Raw genomic sequence first — 21,236 nt, 5'->3', positions numbered from 1 at the left:
TCTGGCGTCACATGGATTTTCACGGTACGGATCGATCGATTTATGAGTATCCCTAACCGTTAGAATTCACAACGAATGTTTCAGGCGAAGCCCTACGATTACAAGAGCAACGCTTAGAACAGGCTCTCAGATTGCACGGAGACCCACGAGCGTTGGGTTTCTCACTTCAACAAGTTGTTAACCAGCAAAACAATCAGCAACCATGAAAATTCAGCTACTACTGAGACGAGTGGACCCCTTGGACAGGCGAAGCATCCTATCAGGTGAAAAAAGAGGAGTTGCCGGAAGATCAACTGGAACTGCAACAGCAACAGCAACAGCAACAGCAGCAGCAGCAGCAGCAACAGCAACAGCAACAGCAACAGCAACAGTTGCAACGTTCCACCGCCGAAGAGATTCAGCAGAGTCTTTTGGTGGTTCCGTTGCAAAACCTCACCTCTATAAACGATATCCCCGATGTTACGGAAAGAGGTTTAAAACGAAAGTCGGACGAGATGGAAGCGGAAAACTTGAACAACGCGTAAATCTTTGCTCCGGCGAAAGACGAATCAGCACCTGGATCAAAACCATCGTCATTCTACATCCGCAGCGCTGATTCTTCACACCTCGAAGAAAAAAAAAAGAAGAAATAAAAACAAAAAATAAAACCGTACAACGGATGGATTTCAGTGATAGGATTGAAGAAAGTATTTCGCGTTCAAGCGTGGTCAATTGAAAATTGCTCGATGTCTCAGCAGTATATCGAAAAATGGAGAACAAAAGTTCTTAAAAACAAACAAAAATTACAAGTTAATAAACTACAAGATGTGATGAAGTGATTTGTATGATATAGAAACACAGGCTTGGTACTTCGCGATGAAGTGGACATTTTTATAAAAGTGCGATCTGTTGCGCGTTAAAAGTCTGATGGAGCTAGTAAGTTTAATGAGATGTTTGATTTTATTTACAATTTCTATTTTTTTTTTTTTTTTTTTCAAAACTTTTTTCGTTCCCTTTTTCACTCTTAGGTATACACGGATCGTGTAACGATTGGTTCCCTCGGCCAAAATTCGCGCTACGTAATAGCGTAATGCATCGACATTTTATGCGCGAACGAGGAAACCGAGCCAAAAATATCGTTCCGTGCGTAAATCTTACGCAGCAATCATCGTTGCAAGCTCTGACAAATATCTTAATTTTCTTTTTTTTTTTTTCGTCTTCGTAAATTGTTTCGTCCGATTATTGAACACACGCGTAGATTTCTCCCGTTGTGTAATATATGAGATAATTTGAAAAATAGACTGGAAAAAATGAAGAGAATCGAGAAATTTGACAGAGCCTCGTTAAATTGCAACAGTTGTTTGCTTTAATATTTTTAGTACGAGAGTCGAGATATGAAAATAGGTCAAACGGGCGACCTTTTTTATTGAAGGGCTCGAGAGACTAAGCCAGAACTTGAGGTTCCCTTAATCTTACTTTATATTACGTATTTAAGGATATAAATATATATATATATATATAAAATGAAGTAAGAAAAAATAATAAACTCATGCAACATACACGTACACATATACACTTGTGCTCATAGTAGCACGTAAACTATTAGTTCGTAAGCAAACAAACAAAATATAATTATTACAAACAGTTATATAGATATTATATATATATGTATATATATTCAAACATATATATATATGTATGTATATATATAAAAAAAATATGGAGAGAGCGTGTGTGAGAGAACGAGAGTGAAAGCAAGAAAGAAAGTAAGAGCGAGAGAGATTAAATAACTAAATGCTAAATATTATATATATATTATATATAAATATTATAAATAATAAATATAGGGTTTATGAGACTAGGATAGTTAGACGAAGGAAAAAAACCAACAAAAAAAATATAATAATAATTAACAAATAATTAAAATTAAAAACAATAATAAAGAAAATGAAACATCAACAACAATGCGAGATAAGCGCGCGCAAAATTAGGTTTAAACAACAAAAACAAAAAATAAATAAATAAATGAGAAATCTGAGTTTTTGGATAAATTATAAATGCGTTTCAGGTGAATGTCTGAGGTAATCTGAGGTCCTGTGATCGTTGAAAGCAAAATATTTTTTTATTTCCAAATAACATTCACATATGTACGTGATTCCATCATTTTTCATTTTTCAATTGCAATATATAAATATTATTATCTATTATACGTTCTTGCAATATTACGTAGAGAAAATTTTTTGTAGTTTTAATGAAAGAGACAAAAAACAAACAAAAAATAACTTCCATCGCGTTATTTATAATAATACAAGATCGCCCCATGAATCATACATCGAGTGATCTTTTACACACATGGAATGAGACAAATCGATGAAAGAACGAGAAACAAAAACGCAAAAAAAAAAAAAAAAAACAACAAATAAATAAATACATAAAATGTTAACGGTAAAGAACGTCGACAATGTTAAGTTTTATTTCAAAGCAATCGCAGACTGAGGAGCGCGGAATGAATGGAAACCGTACGAGTGCAGTATACTGAATTCTTTCCTCTCGAATTCTTAATTTTAATTAATTTTTTCACCGTGATAAACGGAAAATGAAAAGAAAAACCATCTGAATGAAAAATCAAAACTAATCTTTAATCCTGTTTACGCGAAAACGAAGTTGATCTTAATTTCACATATGATAGGACGACTTTCGACATAATGAACAAAAAATTTATTTTATTAATATTTTTATTTTATCTCTGAAAATCGTGAACAAGAATAATCGAATACATAGAATAAAACAAAGAAGAAAATAAAATCCCCGCGCATATATAAATGAACGATCGGAAAACATCATCCGAAAAAGACGAAAATCGCTAAAAAAATTCATCGACAAAGCTACAATATCGGTCGGGAAGCCCTCGCAGAGTTCAAAATTCGAACGATATACTTGAATATCTTTCGTACTACGTACTATAATAACTAGGAGTACAAGGAAATCAATTGCATTAAAATTTTGTGGGCTTGAACATCAATTGCTCATAAGAGTCTTCGATTCGACATTTTTGCTAGTGAAAAAAAAAAACTGGATATTTCAATTCCCATCAAAAGTACGAAGGTATTATCAAAAATGTTCTTCTATTGAACCCGTGCGGGGGCGACATCGGTCTTTTTTTGATAACCTTGATAACCATTTGCGTTACAGAGCGTTTTTCCTCATGCTAATTAGTGTAAATACACAGATAAACAGCATATTACAATACAATAGCATAAAACAATACATAAAATAATAGGATTAGTTTCTATGTAAATACCTAAGCCGGGTGAGTGATGACCCTCACCTTGCCACCATAAAAAAAAAAAATTTTTGCCAAGCTTTTAGTTTTTCCGATAAAGAAAAAGAAGAAAAAGAAAAGGAAAATCGAACAACCCGTCCAATGAGTTTAGAGGAATTTTTCTTAACGATTATACGACGATTACCGTGCTTGTCGCGTATTATAACCCACTGCATAATTACATTCTGTACGCGACAAGTTGCTGATTGTTCGTTAAATTTATTTCCTCAACTTTGCGGAGAAACTTTTTCCATTTCTCTCTCTTTCTTTGGTACAGAAATGTTTCTTAAAAAAAAAAAAGATGAAAATAATACAATGACACATTCGAATACACATTTGTACACAGCCACAATGATGAAAAAAAAAAAAAAAAATTATACACATTCTCACAGCATTGCGATGGATTGTACAGCTATAATGATATAGATTTAAGACGACACTTAATTCACACAATTGCACCACTGGCGTCCACCACAGGATAGGGACCAACGTAATTATTTGGCGAATATTTCTTCCAAATCTTATTTCAATGTCATACATTGATTTTTCAATATTTTATTCGTTCTTTTTCCTTTCGATTCAGATCCAACATTTTTTCGAAGTATAATGGTTTTTCAAAAAATCCGTGATCATCAAATATTCCGAAATACTTAACATTGTATATTCTATGAAACGCGAAGAAGATAATCATTTCGAAAGCGAATTCATAGTCTCAACTGAAAGTGAAGACAATTTTCGGTGCGGTTTCGCGTTTTTTTACGACTACTTTTACGAAACGACTATAAACGATATTAGAATTTATATATATGAAATTCTTTTAACGGCTCTAAAATTGATTGTGTAATATAGGTCCCTAAAGAACACGACGTTGACATCATTCAGAAAAAAACAAAACAACAAGAGAAACGATTCTGCTAACAAGAAACATTTTAACTCTCGGGATTCTGAAGATACGTAATTTGCGCTTATTTTCCGGGATTCGGTAATAAGTCGTACTACACATCGCGTACATTAGTTTTCCGATCATATATTGTACAATACAATATTTAATAAATACAATAGCTTGTAGTGTATGTTCTGTAATCGATGAAACAAAATAGAGACGATTGTCCCGAAAAGATGATCGTCGAAAAAAATCACAAAAAAAAATTTACAAATATATTGGTTTACATATGCCCGTAAGAGAGCCGGCTTTGCAGTTTTCTCAAACTGTCAGTTTCGTGGTACCCCCGTATAGGAAAATATTAAAAAAAAATAAAAAAAAAAAACCATAAAAAAAAATAACAAAAAAATGAAAAAAAAATATCGCACGCCGAAATAAAACATAAAAAATCCAAACAGAAAATTGAAAAAAAAAAAACCCAAGAAATGAATAAATAAATAAGTACATACATATGTAGCTGAAGTAAACTGTAAAGCGTGCAAATTATGACTCAAATTTCATCCAACTCGGAAAATTAACATACAGAGTGAATATAAACACGGAACCGCGTGCAGTATAATTTAATCAGCGCGAAATCCGACACTTTGAATATAATTCCGATTGAGATTCTAGAGTTCGTATAAAACCGGACCTTAGATCGATGCGACAAAGGGTTATCCAATGTTCGTCAACGAGATAATAATTTACGACCACCGAATTCAATATCGATCCGTGTGGTGTGAAAAAAGGTCAGTTGATAGAAAAAAAAAAAACACCAGCAAGATATACACCCTCTCCCATTGATTGTAGGAACCCATTCGTTGATGATTGCAAAATAATGATTGTAATTAATATTCATACGTTATTTACTTACATAATTATGTCACCCGCACGATCATGTGCAGCGTATATATAATTAACGATGTACACGCGTAATTGTATGGCCACGAAACTACGTTAATTGATGAAACATTAACTGTGAACCGGCTCTGTAATACTACTATACATAATAATCTTAATCTCTCCATGTAAATTGCTAAATGTTTATAACTAATGAAAAAATTAATGCCATAGCCCGGATGCACTGGTGTATACTCCCAGTGCATACACACTCACAAATACGACTCGATTTAAAAATAAATGAAATGATAATTGATATTGATCTCGTCAACAACAATAACAACAACAGCAACAATAATACAATAAATACAAGTACAGACTAATAATTCAATATTATGCCCAATTACACGCAAGATAGCCCTGATTAAAAGCGTGCCCAATGCTTTCCATATACACACTTTGAGAAAAAATAAATAAAAATGATAATAATTATTCAATAAACCAGACAATTGATACGAATATGAAAAAAGCAAGAAAATAAAAAAAGTGAAAACTGGAAATAAAATATTTATAGTACGATATCCGCATAACACATACCCTGGTGTTGCGGTTCTCATTACTATATATATGTACAAAATATATAACACATCCATACACACGCACACACACACAGTTACACATATTTATTCAAAACACTTACATACACATTAAATATACCTACGGATATGTAAAAACAATTAATTTTGTAAATTACTAAAAAGCAAAAAATCAGAAAAATCAAATGATCATGATAATATAATGTACAAGAATCTAAATTGGAAAAATTTTCGATCGCCAAGATTTAATCATCGGAACATTTCTATTGATAAATTTGAATCGAACGTTGTAACACCCATTCAAAATTTCAACAAAAAACGATCCGATTCCCGGATAACAAAATCACGAAGAAAATTAAAATCGTTTTTCAATCCATACAGAACTAAACGATATTGAAAACATACCCCAACATACATAATCAAAACTTATATATATCTATACCCGGATATGACGATAGCACTTTTTTTGAATATAGAAAAAAAAGGCTATAAATGACCCCGATTGCATCGACCGCACGTATACGAAAAGCTGCTTGACTAAAATCATTAGCAGCACCCCAACACACGTCTGTTTATTCCTATAAACAGTTATGAAGAAGAGACGAAAAACTAAAATAAAATAAAGGAAAGAACAAACTTAAACAAATAAATGAATGAATAATAAACTACATGTAATGAATTTCTTTTCGATCGGGTTTGATTTTTTAATGAAATAATAATCTACAATGAATATGTAATACGCAGCATAAAAACCGACAGTCTAGCATGGCGAGCTCCTCGCGGATACGCGTTTTCACGCGATTCCGGACTTGAGCCTCCTGCACATTTATAAACCGGAATAAGTTGTTTAAATATTCACTATATATAATATACTATAGCTATGTAAGATGGTGGGCCCTGATTATAATATAAAATACCTACATTTCTCTCGCGCGTGTCATATGTGCTTTGAATATCGTATAGCATTTTGTTAGGTACATCAAAAAAATGCTTGTTCGAATCTCGCGCGCGAAGCTTCCAATAGAAACGAAATTGAACAAAAAACAGGAAACTGAGAAAAATTGATTAATCAAAAAAAGTTAAATTACAACTCGCTAATAAACAATGATAAAAGAAAATTTCTTCACGCTCGTTTTCCCAAATTGCTATATCTGCTGTACAATTACCTATTCGATTGTTCAAAATTGATGCGTGATAGAACTGGATGTATAGTTCGATTCGATACTCTTTAACTTGCTCGTGAAATTTCTATCCCTTGTATTCACATTATTCATACATCCACACTACGTTGAATTTTCGAAAAATTTGCACCCCGAAATTTTAACCGCATAATCGCAGATCCGAAGTAATCGTGCAGTTCCTTTTTTCGTGACGAAATGTAGAGATATCTGATTTAGAGAAAAAAAAATAAGAAAAAAGTACCGTGGTATAATGCTAATATTAGTAATTGTCAGAAAACTTGAAAATCTAAAAAAAAAGCAATAAAAAAAAATCACAGAAAAAAATGAATGAAAGATTATTAGAAAAATGATTGAAAAAATGAAATAAAAATAAATGTACATCGCGGCGCATAAAATTTGCATACTGCGAGTTCACCGCTAAAATCACGTAAGGAAACGTTACAAGGAGAACAGAAAGAAATAAAATAAATAAAAGTAAAATTTTTTTGAATACATGCATAAAAATAAATGTAAAATCATGAGAATATGCTATCGGGGCCCACTGTATTTTTTGCCATTGGTAATTGCAACTTAGCATTAATTGCTCGACGAATGGCAAAAGATTCCAATTTTTTAGGATATATATATGTGTTCATATATATATTCTTGAAAAAAAAAAGAAAGGAAAACCGAATCTTCGTTACAATACGAGAATGGTTTTTGGTTTTCGTTTTTTATTTTTCTTTATAATTTTATTTTCACCTTCGCATACGAGTCTGAGGTACGAGAGAGTTTGTTCGGTGAATTGAATGCACTTTTTATTAATAGATACGTATCATGTGACACGATGACGTGAAATGCGATAGCATGCACAACAATCGATGCTTATGATATACGTGGAAATTGATTGATCGAAAATTATGCGAACGGAAAGAAGGAGGAAAAGAGCGATCAAATTAAATCGACTGAAAATTGAGAAAATAATATATAACGATATTAACTGAAATCCTCTAGTGAATGCTTCTGTAAGGGTTTTTTGTTACAGTAACAAACGTTATCGATATACAACAATTAATTAGTGATATAATAGTAAGCAGTAAAATATAATTAATGAATAATTATAATCGATAAGGTATATAAATTAATACAGAATTTTTTCAGTGTCTATCCGCAAGAAACCTTTTTTTTCAAACAACGAAGGATATTTCAATCAAATAGAAGAAAAACAACTCAATTAATTTTCATCTGCAAACCCCGTTTCGAAATGGCCTAAGTAATAGAAGAAAAAGCAAAAGAAAAAGAATTCAATTATACTTACGTACGTCGCTGTCAAATACACCACCACAAAAAAGGACTTCCATTACATTATTTTCTTACATACAATACCGGAGTATCAAGTCGAATAAAAAATATTAGCAAATACGAAACTGAAAAATGAAAAACAAGAAGCTTAAAAAAACGAACAATTTCAGTTCGAAAAATTTCATTTTATTCTGGTTTTATCGAAGATTTCGGATAATTTTTCAGTCCATTTTCAAGTCCCTTGCATATTTATATTATTATGCATAGTATCTTACGAATAATATGATATTAAATGTATTAAGTGTCTAATAGCTTAGCCAACGTGTATTCAATAGGAATCGTACATTAATTAACGTACGGCCATCATATTTAAACAATATTAATACCAGTGTGAACCTAATTAATAACAGATAATGATTTAGCGCGGAAGCATGCACTGAGGATATTAGGGAAAAACTCGACTCAGATTCGGATCGAAGAGCTCCGGAATATTACATGGCGTCCATCTTGTACATTGAATTCTAAATTCGATCACGAAATTCTTTCTTTTCGTTTTCTTCAATTTTGTAGTGACGATTAGTTTCTTTCTCATTTTACGATCGTACATGTATCGTACCCAAACGAGGGTACGAGGCTGATTTTTTTTCTTATCAACGAAATCCACTGTCGGGAAATACTTCTGAATTTCTTTTTGCTTCAGTTGTTAATAGCAAGTAATACTACGTTCGTTAGACGACGTGGTTGTTCGTTCCATACGAGCGAATAGTTATGCCGATTAAAAATCTAACGATGTTTCAAGATGGCGCGCCGTAATTTTCGGAGATTTGTTTAAAATACAGCGTTGCGTTAGGTCACTTATACGACGTTGTTTTACCACAATACAACCACCCCACCGCCCCCTCAGCCCCTTGAAAACAACCCCCAATTCTACTCATATATGTTCTTGTTTGTTCGTTATTATGTGTGTAGGCGCGCCCCATTAACTGCAGTGGAAATATTAGGGGAAGAAATGGAAAACCAAAACCAAAAAAAAAAAAAAACATTAACAAAGTAAACAAAAATTCAAATTCAAAAACCACGTTTCATCGTTCTTGAACGTAATCTTCACGGTCGAACGCAGAACTAGCTGCAAAAATAAATTTCCTTGATAAAAAAAAAACATAATCAAAATCAAAATCTTTGGAATCATCGAGTCGAGACAATTATAGACGTTACTCTAGAAGTGGACGAAGTAGAGAAAAAGGAAAAATGTTTACCTGCACGCTGATTGGGGTGCGCAATTTTTTCAACGTTCCATTTTAAATAATTTACGTACAGTTACATCAAAGCCAAGTACTGTTGATTTTCGTGCAGTGCATCTTGCGCTGGAGTTCGTACACATTAGCCGAAGACGCGCGCATATGGTATGTGGTACGATGACTCCGATTGCAAGTTCGCTGTCAAGTTTTAAGGTATCCATTAAGTTTCCTCAAAGTCCCCTTTTGGGCAAATTATATACACTGGCGAATATTCCCGGTCCCGTATGCCCGGTAATTGAGAATAAATTTAGAAATTTGATTGGAAGAGAAAAAATAAGAGAAGAAAAAACGAAAAGTGAAGCAAAAAAATTAAGAATAAAAAGGACAATTAAATCATTCGAAATTCGATTCTAGTCAAAGAACGGTACAAAAAAGCAAAATAAATAATAGTAATCATTAAAAGAAGAAAAGAAAAAGAACCGAAGCTTTATATTCTTTGGTAGGCAAAATCCAATTACTTATATATTGCGTATAATATGATTGCGAATTATATACATTTGTATAGACGTATGATAATACAGGACATTAGACGTCTGTTATGAAAATGTATATGATATGAGAGAAGAAGAAGTAAAACAAAATGATGATAAAAAAAAGAAAAACCATTTTAAAAGGGAAAAAGAAATTTTCTTCATTAAACATTGTGTAATTATAATACTGTAGCGGGCGAAATTCTTGAACGAGGGTTTACGGGACCATAATTAAAATGATATCAAAGTTGACAAAGCGATAGTCTTCTTTTTTTGTTTTTTGTTTGTTTGTTTGTTTGTTTGTTATAATAATAATCGACTAGGAGCTAACTGATACTTTTTCAATGAATGAACGGTGCGAATGAGGTTTGAAACTGTGAATATATTTTTTTCACCCCTTTTTCCCTTATTGTAATACGTGCACACATATAATTGCCTGGGCACCGAGTTATATTTAATATCGTGCGAAAAATTTTCGATCGACATTTCATTGATAACGAATAGAACAAAATTCAAAAACCACATGCCTATTTCAATGTACACGCCATGTTGAATGCCATCAAAAATTGTTTGCGAAGAGAGAAAAAAAAAGGAAAATCCAAGTGACCATCAAAAATTTATCGATGAAACTCGAATTGAAATAAAATTTCAGACAAAAAGAAATGAGAAACAGAAGAACAATTCGTTGTCCGGGCACTTTTTACTTTTCGATAGGTCTGTTAACTATACAATATACAATGATTAATATTATATAAGGCAATTGAAGGCGTATTTTTAATACATTTTGGCAAATATACCACTTATACATAATATAATATGTATATGTATAATTATTGAGCATAAAATATGTCGTCATGTTGAACTTACATTTCGAGATTTCTTATATTTATACGTGAACATTGTGTACGTAAGCTACGTAATTATTTTCATCAGGTTAAGTTTTATCTTTCATTATTATATTTCATTTTTGTTTTCTGTTTTTTCGTTTTTTTCTTCCCTTTTCTTTTCTTTTAATCTTATTACTTCATACAAATATTTTAAGTTTAATGAGATTTAGTTGAACGTTAGTAAAAGGTATGCCGCTATCATGTAATGTGAAAATTTAGTCTCCTAATTATATCGTTATTACTATTATCATTATCATTATTATTACTGTTATCATTACTATTATTATCGATATGGTTATAACGGCAAGCGGCGAGCCTACCTCAAAAAATGCGTATGACTGAATGTTCTGTAATCAAATGAAATACATATGGTTCCATCGATTCAATAATCGTTTTCAAATTGAGATGAAAATAAGAAAAAAAAAACAACTAGTTAAAATTCTTGAATATGAAGAAAATAAGTAAAATTTCATCCTTATACATGAATATATGTAATATACAGAACTTTAGGCAAGATGATTTGCCGCGTTACTTTGGTTTCCTTTACGTACATTGGTTTTTTTCTGTTCTTTTTTTTTCTTAAGTTCCTAGACTTCCTATACGTTAGAATTATAAGTACTGTTCAAATTAATTACTTGTACAATTATATATCATTAAATTTGAGGTAATAGATAATTAGACTGATAGAAATTATTATTATTATAATTATTATAATGATATGAGGTTGATTTGAAATGAAATTGAAGTTATGTTTGCTAGTCAAAATTGGTTAATTACAAGGAAATATAAAAAATCACATTTAATGATTATAGTTTCATTTGAACTGCATATATACAGAAACTATATGATTGCTACGGTTCTTTAGTTACTACTTTAGGTTCTTTATAGTATATAACATGATATATTATATTATGTATAATCGAATTATAAATGAATAATTTATAATTCCCAACATTATAGTTAAATTCAATTACGTTATAACGATTAGTAATTTTATTATCATTATTATTATTATTATTATTATTATTATTATTATTATTATTATTATTATTATTATTATTATTATTATTATTGTATAAAATATGGCTTACATCATTACAATACGTAAAAAAGAAGAAACAAAAAAGCAAAAAAAAAAAAAATTTTGTAAACTAATTTTGTCTTGTTGTTCACATATAAAAAATTAACGTATGATAATATGTTATTAATTGACGTGATATTATGGTTTTTTTTCATGTGTTTTGTAAATTTATTTTCCATATTTTCATGTTTTTTTTTTCGTTCTTATAAGTTTTCATTTAATAATTTATCATTAGGCATACATCCAATGCACATGTGTATGTCATCCATATCAGTTATAGCAAACGTCTAAATTAATTCACGAATATGAAAGAATGAAAGAAAAAAGGAAGAACATAAAAATACGCTGACGATTGTCGTAATAACTTAAACAAAACGAGGACCCGTGCATTTACTATATATATATAATATATATTATACGAATAGTCTTGTAATTTGAAAAAAATTTCGGGGACATAATATTTCAACTTATTATTATTGATTTATAAAAGGTACCTACGCAATTACGGCGTTCGTTACTTTTGTGCCAATTTATTATAATAATTCGATATTAACATATAATATTTTATTGGCCAAAGGTATTATTTTGACGCTTTTGGATAAGTTTGGATATATACATATATTATTATATGTATGTATGTTTGAGATTTGAAAAAAAATAAACGAATGAATAAATAAAACATAATGAATGAAATAACGAAAAAAAGCAGAAAAAAGAGAAACAATTCAGAATTATATACTCTACGATTTTGAAATTCGAATATTATTTGCGCGGTACGATTATACCACAGTACGTATATGAAATATATAAGATATGTATAATATACATACATCAAAGTCTCTTTCGGTTACGAGTGGAGCTCCAAGAGTTGAATGTTGTTTGAAGAAAGATGAAGCAAGGCAAAGAACATGGAAAGATGAAAAGTAATGATAATGATATAATTGGCAATTATCGTGCGATAACATCAATTCCAGAGAATGCAATCCAGAATAAAGAGAAAATTTAAAATTCAAAGTTCCAAAATGTAAGAAATTAATTTTAGGACTATAACAAAAAAAAAAACAGAAAGATAAAAATGGAACAAAACCATGAGAAAAGTGGGGAAAAAAAGGATAACGACAACATTTTGTAAATAGGTACTTCTAATTACTATAAACACTAGGCAATGTTTAGGCTAACGTGAGGAAATAATTGAATATTCAAGAAAAAAAATTATTCAAAATAAACAAAAAAAGAAAAAAAAAGAAATATTAATGTAGATTAAGATGAAATTTAGTGGGAAGATTGGGGTGATGAAAACAGGCTACCGATTCTACGGGATTTTCCGTCAAAATTTTCTCTCTCTTTTTACGGGGACAAAATTCGTGTAAAGTAAAAAAAAAAAATTACGAAAAAAATATTATATATACATATAATGAAAAATATATCAAATTTTACATGTGGCATTACATAGAAATTAAGTTAGGCTTAAAATTATTATAAAAATATTATGATTATTATTATTATTACAATGATGATGGTAAATTTGGAAAATTCCGGAAATGGTAGCTGCACCTCGTCTTGTCTAAAATTAAGTGATTAGAATTTATGGAAATGATGAAATTAAGAACAACTAATACTAAGTGAACTAGAATCGCAACCGATGGGCATTATGGAGTTAAAAAATGATTAACAAAAAAAAAACTTTTAATTACGAAAATAAAGAAGAACGTAAGAAAGAAAAAAAAATCATTAGAAAAAAAAATTGAAGTAAAATCGTGGAGCGTCTTTTTCAAAAAGCATCCAAAATTGTACCTATTTTCATTTTATAAATTATTATTATATATATATTATATATAATATATACGACGACTAATTATTATTATTAACATAAAAATGATATCTATATATATCTACACATATATATAAATATATATATATAAATATACTGGGAAAGTGACGTATTCGGTCGTGGTTATATAATTAAAATATAGCTAAGACGAAAAAATTAGACAAAAATTACCGACGGAAATATATAAGGTGAACAAAAAATGAATAAATAAAATTAAATAATTGAAATTAATTATTGTACATTGTGTGTCAACATAAATAACGATAAAAAGAGAAAAAAAAAAAACAAAAATTATGAAGTAAAAATGAGAAATTCAAAAGAACGGAAAAAAACCCCCTCAAAAAAAGAACATTATACTAATAATGAAGGTATGATATAATTGATATAAAATTTACGTTTCGCACGTTTGAATTTGTAAATGAAAACGATCGTATTCGATGTTCTTTATTTATTTTCTATCATTTCGGAAACAACAAAAAACTACAAGTATCTACACGTATGTATATGCACATATACATAGGTACTCGAGTATATGTGTGCGTACATATATGAACAAATAGTGGCCCTGGATGATGTTTGTATGATAGTAGCGGAAAATTAATTATTCGCAATCAACAGAGGTAATAAGAATACGGGAAAAAAGAAATTTTAACTAAGCAAAACAAAAAAAAAAATATATAACACAAAAAAAAAGGAACTTGTAAAGATATATCTCGGGCTCCAGGCAGCTACAATAAAAAATGGATAAAAGAAAAAATAATGAAACTCAAAAACGTATGTAATCATATTCTTGGTGTTCGATCTTTCGTTTGTAACTTCGATACTTTGAGATTAGCAGAGTAAGTAATTTGTGCGACCTATACAGTTTAGGAATTCAAATAACGTTAGCCTAATTTTTTATATAAATAACCGTTCGAAAAAATTCACAACGTGACAATGACAAAACTTTTCTACAAATAAAGTAAATTTAAAAAAAAAAAAATGCAAAAAAATTAAAAAAAAAAAAAACCAGTCACTTTCTGGTTTTTTCGAACGGTTATGGCCTCACTCAATAAAAGAAGAAGAAGAAAAAAAAATGAAAAAAAGAACTACTTTATATACAGTAATATTCTATATCGTTTCCATGAAACCAGTGTGAATGAATGATATGAAGTAATACGTGAATTGAGAAAAGAAGCTAAAAGCATACAATTGTCGAACTGTTGGGACATTTCTGCGTTCGGTAAAATGAGAAAAAAAAAAAAAAAAGATAACGAAAATAAAAATTAAAACGAGAAAATGAAAAAAATATGAAAGAAATTATTTGTTTTTTTGTTGTTTTTTTTTGGTTTCAGTTTCTCTGTTCATACGCATTATATTAATATTGTCATTGATGAAGATGACGATGATTATTATTATTGTCATTATTATTATTATTATTATGATTATTATTATGAATAATTATTATTATTACATGGTATAATAAAAATTTAATAAGCAATTGAATACATGACTTTTATTCAAGTTCGTATTAACAGGACTTCTACAACTGCGGGGGATTGAATAATGTGAAAAAAATTATGGGAACCCTCTTCCAATACATAGGAAGGGAATGTGTACTCGACAGATCTCGATAAACATCGAGAGGGAGAGAATGGTGGAACTTAATGGTTATAGTGTAATGGTTTATTGGTTTCTAGCATCGACGCACCGCGTATGCATATGGATACAGTTGAGTTTATTGCACCGCGGCGATACCCTAGTTGTTATTTGTCGATAGATGAAAATATTCAACATAGATTGAACCATAAGAAATATGGTGTTATCATTCGGATTCATGTAAATTACGTTATAACAACCCCCCCACTCGCCCCTCCGTCACTTGCGAGTATGTAAATGCTGCATACTATATCGCAATTATATCGTTGATGAGGAGTCAGAGGTTTCATTAGCTGTTTGGTAACAGTTGCGAGAGCGTGCGTCAGAAGTGCGCGAAAGTCGGTCGTCGTGAGGGAAATAAGAGGAAGAATATTAGTTAAGATAATAATAATAATAATAATAATAATATTTCAATGATGTTTCGTGTTTTGAAAAATGTGAGACCCAACGGTGTGTCGGGAAGTAAATTATTCAATTTCGAAACAGAAGTTCGCACAATTTTTAATGGCGCTGGAGTCTTTGCCAATTTGAAATCGAACAAGTCACGTGAAATCTTCGAAAGTAATTGCAATGGTTGTTCGAAATGTGCAGCGGGTACAACTGACAGGGGTAAAGGATTATTCGATACTCGTAAATATCCATTGGATCAACGGAGACATTATCATTATCTAGTGAACGATAGTCGAGTAACTGAGAATTACCTTATCAAATGTCGCGGTCGTCGCGATGAAAAATTTCAAGATTTACTCTCAACGGGTAAGATGAATCGGTGCAATTGCGGTGGTTGTACTTCGAGAAAATTATATTCAACCGAAGGCGATGCCAGAAAAACCTGCCTTTACGATCTACACGTTGACAACCAAGGTTGGTAAAAGCATCGCTATTCTTTTTTAAACGTTTACTTTCAATCGAGTATCAATTGTTATACCATGTTCGGTGTTTTTCTCGTATTCTTGAGTTATGCAAGGGGAATAAAGTTGACTTGCTTGACCATTGTGGAGATATCGTTAGTAAGTTTAGTAATATTTGTCCGAAAATAACAACATGTGAGATGATAGCGCTCCTCGTACTCGATGATAACGCAGTTAAACCGCTCCGCAGACTGTAATCAAGTGACGTCATATTAATTAAATCATATATATAAATGTGATCGACGGTTATTTTTGCAAAAGAAACAACACCGACTCTGTTTGTATAACACATTGACTTTTAAATATCTTGGAGTTTTCACGGAATTCAATCAATGCCTGATTACAAGGGAAGCGATGATAGCTTTTCATGATATTCTTTTATTTCACTACAGTCAGGTACGAAATGGTGATTTTTGAACGAGGTTTATTCTCATTTCAGGCAAAGTGGTGAACTTTGCGGGGTGGCTACTGCCCGTCCAATACAAAGATGCGATCGCCATATCCCATCAGCATACGAGAATGGCGGCGTCGATATTCGACGTTGGTCACATGCTGCAAACTCGTGTATCCGGTAGATACGCTGGTGAATTTTTAGAATCTTTGACCACCGGTGACCTGAAGAATTTGTCAATCGGCAACGCTGCTTTGACAGTTTTTACGAACGATAACGGAGGTATACTCGACGATCTGATCATAACTAAAGATGGCGAAGAAAAATTCTTCGTTGTTTCCAACGCTGGAAGACGAGACGAAGACATGAAACTATTGCTCGATCAACAGGTAGTTTGAAGAGAAGATACCGAACTTTATCTTCTCTCACTTCTCATGTTCATATGCGTTGGAACTATGATTTTAGAAAAAATTCAAGTCGGAGGCTAAGGACATCTCCATCGAGTTTCTCGATCCTTTGGAACAAGGGTTGGTCGCTTTACAAGGACCAAAAGCAAGCGAAGCTCTGCAAAATTTTACGACGATTAACTTGAGGGATCTTAAATTTATGCAGAGCGTTCAAACAGAATTTTTTGGAAGTAAAATCAGGATATCGAGATGCGGTTACACGGGGGAGGACGGTTTCGAAATATCTTTACCTCAGAAAATAGCTAGACAATTTGTTGAGGCTTTACTCAGCGCAGATGACGTTAAACTCGCCGGTCTTGGAGCAAGGGACAGTCTAAGGTGATCTGAAAACTCCTCTTCGATTTCCGATTACACAATTCATAAGTTCATCGAGATAAAGAATAACTTTCACTATAATTGGCCATTGAATATCTGTTAAGATTGGAGGCAGGCCTTTGTCTTTACGGACACGATATGGACGAAACGACGACACCGGTAGAGGCAAGCCTGACCTGGTTGATTGGTGAGTGAAGAACATATTCAAATTTCCGAACAATTATTATGAAAAATGATCCTTATGATTCTCTATTCCTTTGGTAAAGCAAAGCGCCGAAGGGACGAAGCTAATTTTCCTGGAGCTGAAAAAATCCTGTCGCAAATAAAATCGAAGCCAACCAAAAGGCGCGTGGGTCTCCTCCTCGGTCAAGGACCTCCGGCAAGAGAGGGTGCTACGCTTTTGACACCGGAAGGAGAGCCCGTGGGGCGCGTAACCTCCGGTGGTCCGAGTCCTACCTTAGGTCGTCCGATCGCTATGGGATATTTACCTCTAGATCTTTGCCCGTCCGGATCTGGTATTTTGGTTGAAATTCGTGGGAAAACTTATAAGGCTTCTGTAGTAAAAATGCCATTTGTTAAAACTAATTATTATACTGGTAAATAAACCGATTACGCGATACGCGTTACTTCAGAATGCAAGGAGTGTGATGCGATTTATTTTCACGTATGCTGTGTTGCGACTCATCAGGCGTGAACATTGAACTCAGTCGATAAGCCTGGGAAAAAGTTGTGACATTCTGGTACGGAAATTCCAAGTAGATACTTATCGGCAGATAGTAAAATGGTTCAATGGCAGCCGTGTATGAGCGACGGATGATATATTTGAAACGGCAGCTTTTGATATAGCTGGCATAATGTAACAGAAGATAGGTAGTGACTTCGCGTTTCATGTTCGGATTAATTTTTATTAGGTACAAAAGATACATCATATTTGTAAATACATGTTTATTGTAAGACCATTGTAAAATATAACTTCGAATCATGTGCAGATACACTGATTAATCTACACCCCTCGACTGAAATTTGATTATCATCTTTCAATAACAGTTGTAGACGTGTGTCAAGTATTTGTACACCCGTGCAGAATTACCCAATATGATGAAGAAACGTAACAAACCCAAAATCCGGTGACGGATGAACCGATACGATTGTGTCTGCCTATGAAAGAAAGAGGAATTAGATTTGGAAGAAATACGAACGGAAGTAGAATATATATTACTTTATGGGAGGGTTTATGAGAGAAAAAACAGAAATCCTATCAGGATGTCCGATAATTCCGCTTTTCCTGCAATTTGGCAATAATTCATACACTTCGAAATATGAATTAATTTGGCTCAGAGTTTTAGATTCCGAGCTCACGATACGTGCAAATACCTTTGGACTCTGTGAGCAAAATAGATGATTTTTTACCCAAATGTTAGGGAAAATCAAATGTGCGAAGACTATAGCCTTTGGTGTTTTTCATCCAGCAAAATGTGCGAATTCCATAGTCTTTGGTGCTTTTCACCCCTAAAAATGTGCGAAGACTATAGTCTTTGGTGTTTTTCGCGTTCAAAAATGTGCAAAGACTATAGTCTTTGGTGTTTTTCGCCCCTAAAAATGTGCAAGGACTATATTTCGAAACAGTCAATTGTGAACGTGCAATTCGGTATTCGATCATTGCAGCGTCTCGTACGTAGATCCTTTTTCGAGGCAACGGCAGTATGGCCTTAGCAGCCGAAGCGACGCGGTCGTCAGGAGCGACATCGATGGTAGCGCGTACGTACACATCCTTTGAGAAAACATAGAAGAAGCTAGCGAGGAGAGAGAGACATCGATATATTTGGGTGAGGATTAGCAATGGAATAGTACGCGGTTACTGCTGCGCCATATGTTTTGTTCACCATGAGTCCAGAGTCCAGTTTTGATTGAGCAGTCACTCGGGAAGGAGTGTTCCGTTCGATCTACATATTTTAAAAAATTGCTTGACAATCGGTAGCTACTGTAAGACCTATATCATTGGAAATTTCGTGAATTCCGTAACTCGGAAATTTTTCCACAAGCACTGGTGAGCATAATTTTTTTACCGTGACCATCGCATGTTCGGGCTCCCAAAAAGTCAGCAATTTTTCGGGGTGAAAAACACGAAAGACTATAGCGTTTGCTTATTTTTCGAGCGATTCTTCGCGATTTCGGGGTGTAAAAAATGAGCCAAGTAATTCTGTTCCCGAAATTGAACAAGTTATCGATCTGAAAGGTGAACATCAAGGATATGTCAATGGGATTTATTGCTAGCTCGATTTAATCGACGTCTTCGTGTTCGTTACGCCTTTCAACGTAGAGAAAGCGTCCTGGATACGAACGAATAAATTACCTTTTGCCTCAAAAAAACGTCGAGCCTATGGCCTCAGATATTTTACAAGATTCACGGGGAAAAAATCTTCGACCGATCAGTCGTCGTAATAAGACACAAAGATCCGTAAACTGATCGGAGTTCAATTATTCGATCGATGATGATTAATTAACAAGTGCATCAGTTCAGGCACGAAGCAGTATATTATATACTAATCGAACGAATTGCAGCCAATCATGAAACATCCGATCGGGGGCGTGTAATTTGGTACATGGTCAACAGAGTACACATGTGTTGCAGGTCTTCCGTCTTGGATTCGACGGCAGTTCGGCTTCGGCGACAGAAGCGGCGACATCAGGAGCGACATCAGTAGCAAAGCAGGTCCCTCAGAGCGACGATGGAGAGAGAGAGAACGGTGAGCAGAACTTCACATAGAATTTAGTCGAATATGCAAACGTTTCTATATGTATTTCGATCGCTTGCGCTCTACTATTCATACTAAAAATAGTCGTTAGAAATTTACTAGCCCGGTATTCTGAACAGTCCTTTAAAATTCTGAGAGATGACTTTTCGATTGAATTACGCGTTTCATTCTGTTTTCCGGAATTCGGAGATAATCAATTGATCTATCTGACCGATACAAATTAGATATAGCCATTATTTTCAATCAGCTTTCTATACAAAATTTTTCTGATTTTTCGGGTCGTCCATGAAATAGTTTTCAAATCAATCGAGCGTCGGTTTTCCATTGTAGTTTGATTACGTTATTACGAGCTTCGCTAAAGGATGTATTGCAAATGCACTCGATGCAGCTCCAGGAAAAATTTGTAGGGATGATTTTACAATGATTCACTCAATTTCTTTTCTCAATGAGATACGGAATGATTTATTGATTTTTTTCGTGGATACAAATAGAGTATAAATTTAAGCGATTGTTATATCGTGATTTCAATTGTACATGTGATATTTTTTTTCTTTCTTTCTGGTAGATGACCATTGCGCGATGCAAGCAAATCAGGACATCAACGAGTCTCTCCAAAGATCAACTCCTCTCCATCCCGTTCCGGTAGAGATGGATCTGCAACACACGAGACGTAAAACTCCTTTTTTTGCGGAGGTATGTTTCATTTAATTTATTCCTTTCGAGAGTCCCTAGTACAATCCAACGTTCAAATTCTGAGTATATAAATTGCAACCCCTTGGAAAATATTTTCAAAATCCTCCTCATAAAATCAGATCACCCAGCATTACCCAATAGACTTGGTAAATTCATACACCTCCCATAATAAAATTCATCAGACACGCCAATAAGGCAAGACAATAATTTATTATCACATAACTTGGTACAATTTATTATAATTCAAATGTCTTATACTTATATGCTGATCATAAAATAAGTCATACATTAGGTAAGTTATGTAATCAGTTGATTAATTGTATATTTCTTATTTATGTTACAGGTCGCATATCTTCCAACGTCGCAGTTATGACCCC

At 32.8% G+C, this 21,236-nt stretch overlaps 2 protein-coding genes across 20 annotated transcripts in view; both read left to right on the top strand.

The window, feature by feature from the left end:
* LOC105689181 (zinc finger protein 853-like) overlaps window positions 1–14,976 on the top strand; it is a 97,263-nt gene extending 82,287 nt beyond the window's left edge. For 17 of the 19 annotated variants that reach the window (XM_048655287.1, XM_048655286.1, XM_048655285.1 and 14 more), the window contains one exon: window positions 64–14,976. In XM_048655287.1, coding sequence (XP_048511244.1) covers window positions 64–206 — 143 coding nt within the window. In that variant the 3' untranslated portion in view covers window positions 207–14,976. The remainder of the gene's footprint in view (window positions 1–63) is intronic. The other 2 variants (XR_007278423.1, XM_048655295.1) reach the window with 2 other exon arrangements.
* A 639-nt stretch (window positions 14,977–15,615) lies between these two features.
* LOC105689165 (aminomethyltransferase, mitochondrial) lies at window positions 15,616–18,049 on the top strand. The gene is made up of 5 exons (XM_012405992.3): window positions 15,616–16,190; window positions 16,677–17,017; window positions 17,094–17,413; window positions 17,515–17,597; window positions 17,677–18,049. The coding sequence occupies exons 1-5, from the start codon at window positions 15,740–15,742 to the stop codon at window positions 18,012–18,014; spliced, it is 1,533 nt and encodes a 510-aa protein (XP_012261415.2). The 5' UTR covers window positions 15,616–15,739; the 3' UTR covers window positions 18,015–18,049.
* Window positions 18,050–21,236: the final 3,187 nt, after the last annotated feature.

The sequence above is a fragment of the Athalia rosae genome, chromosome 5 (genome assembly GCF_917208135.1).
Source record: "Athalia rosae chromosome 5, iyAthRosa1.1, whole genome shotgun sequence".
NCBI classification, from domain to species: domain Eukaryota; kingdom Metazoa; phylum Arthropoda; class Insecta; order Hymenoptera; family Athaliidae; genus Athalia; species Athalia rosae.
Note: the sequence above shows the minus strand (reverse complement) of the source record. Positions and strands in the feature narration are given on the sequence as shown.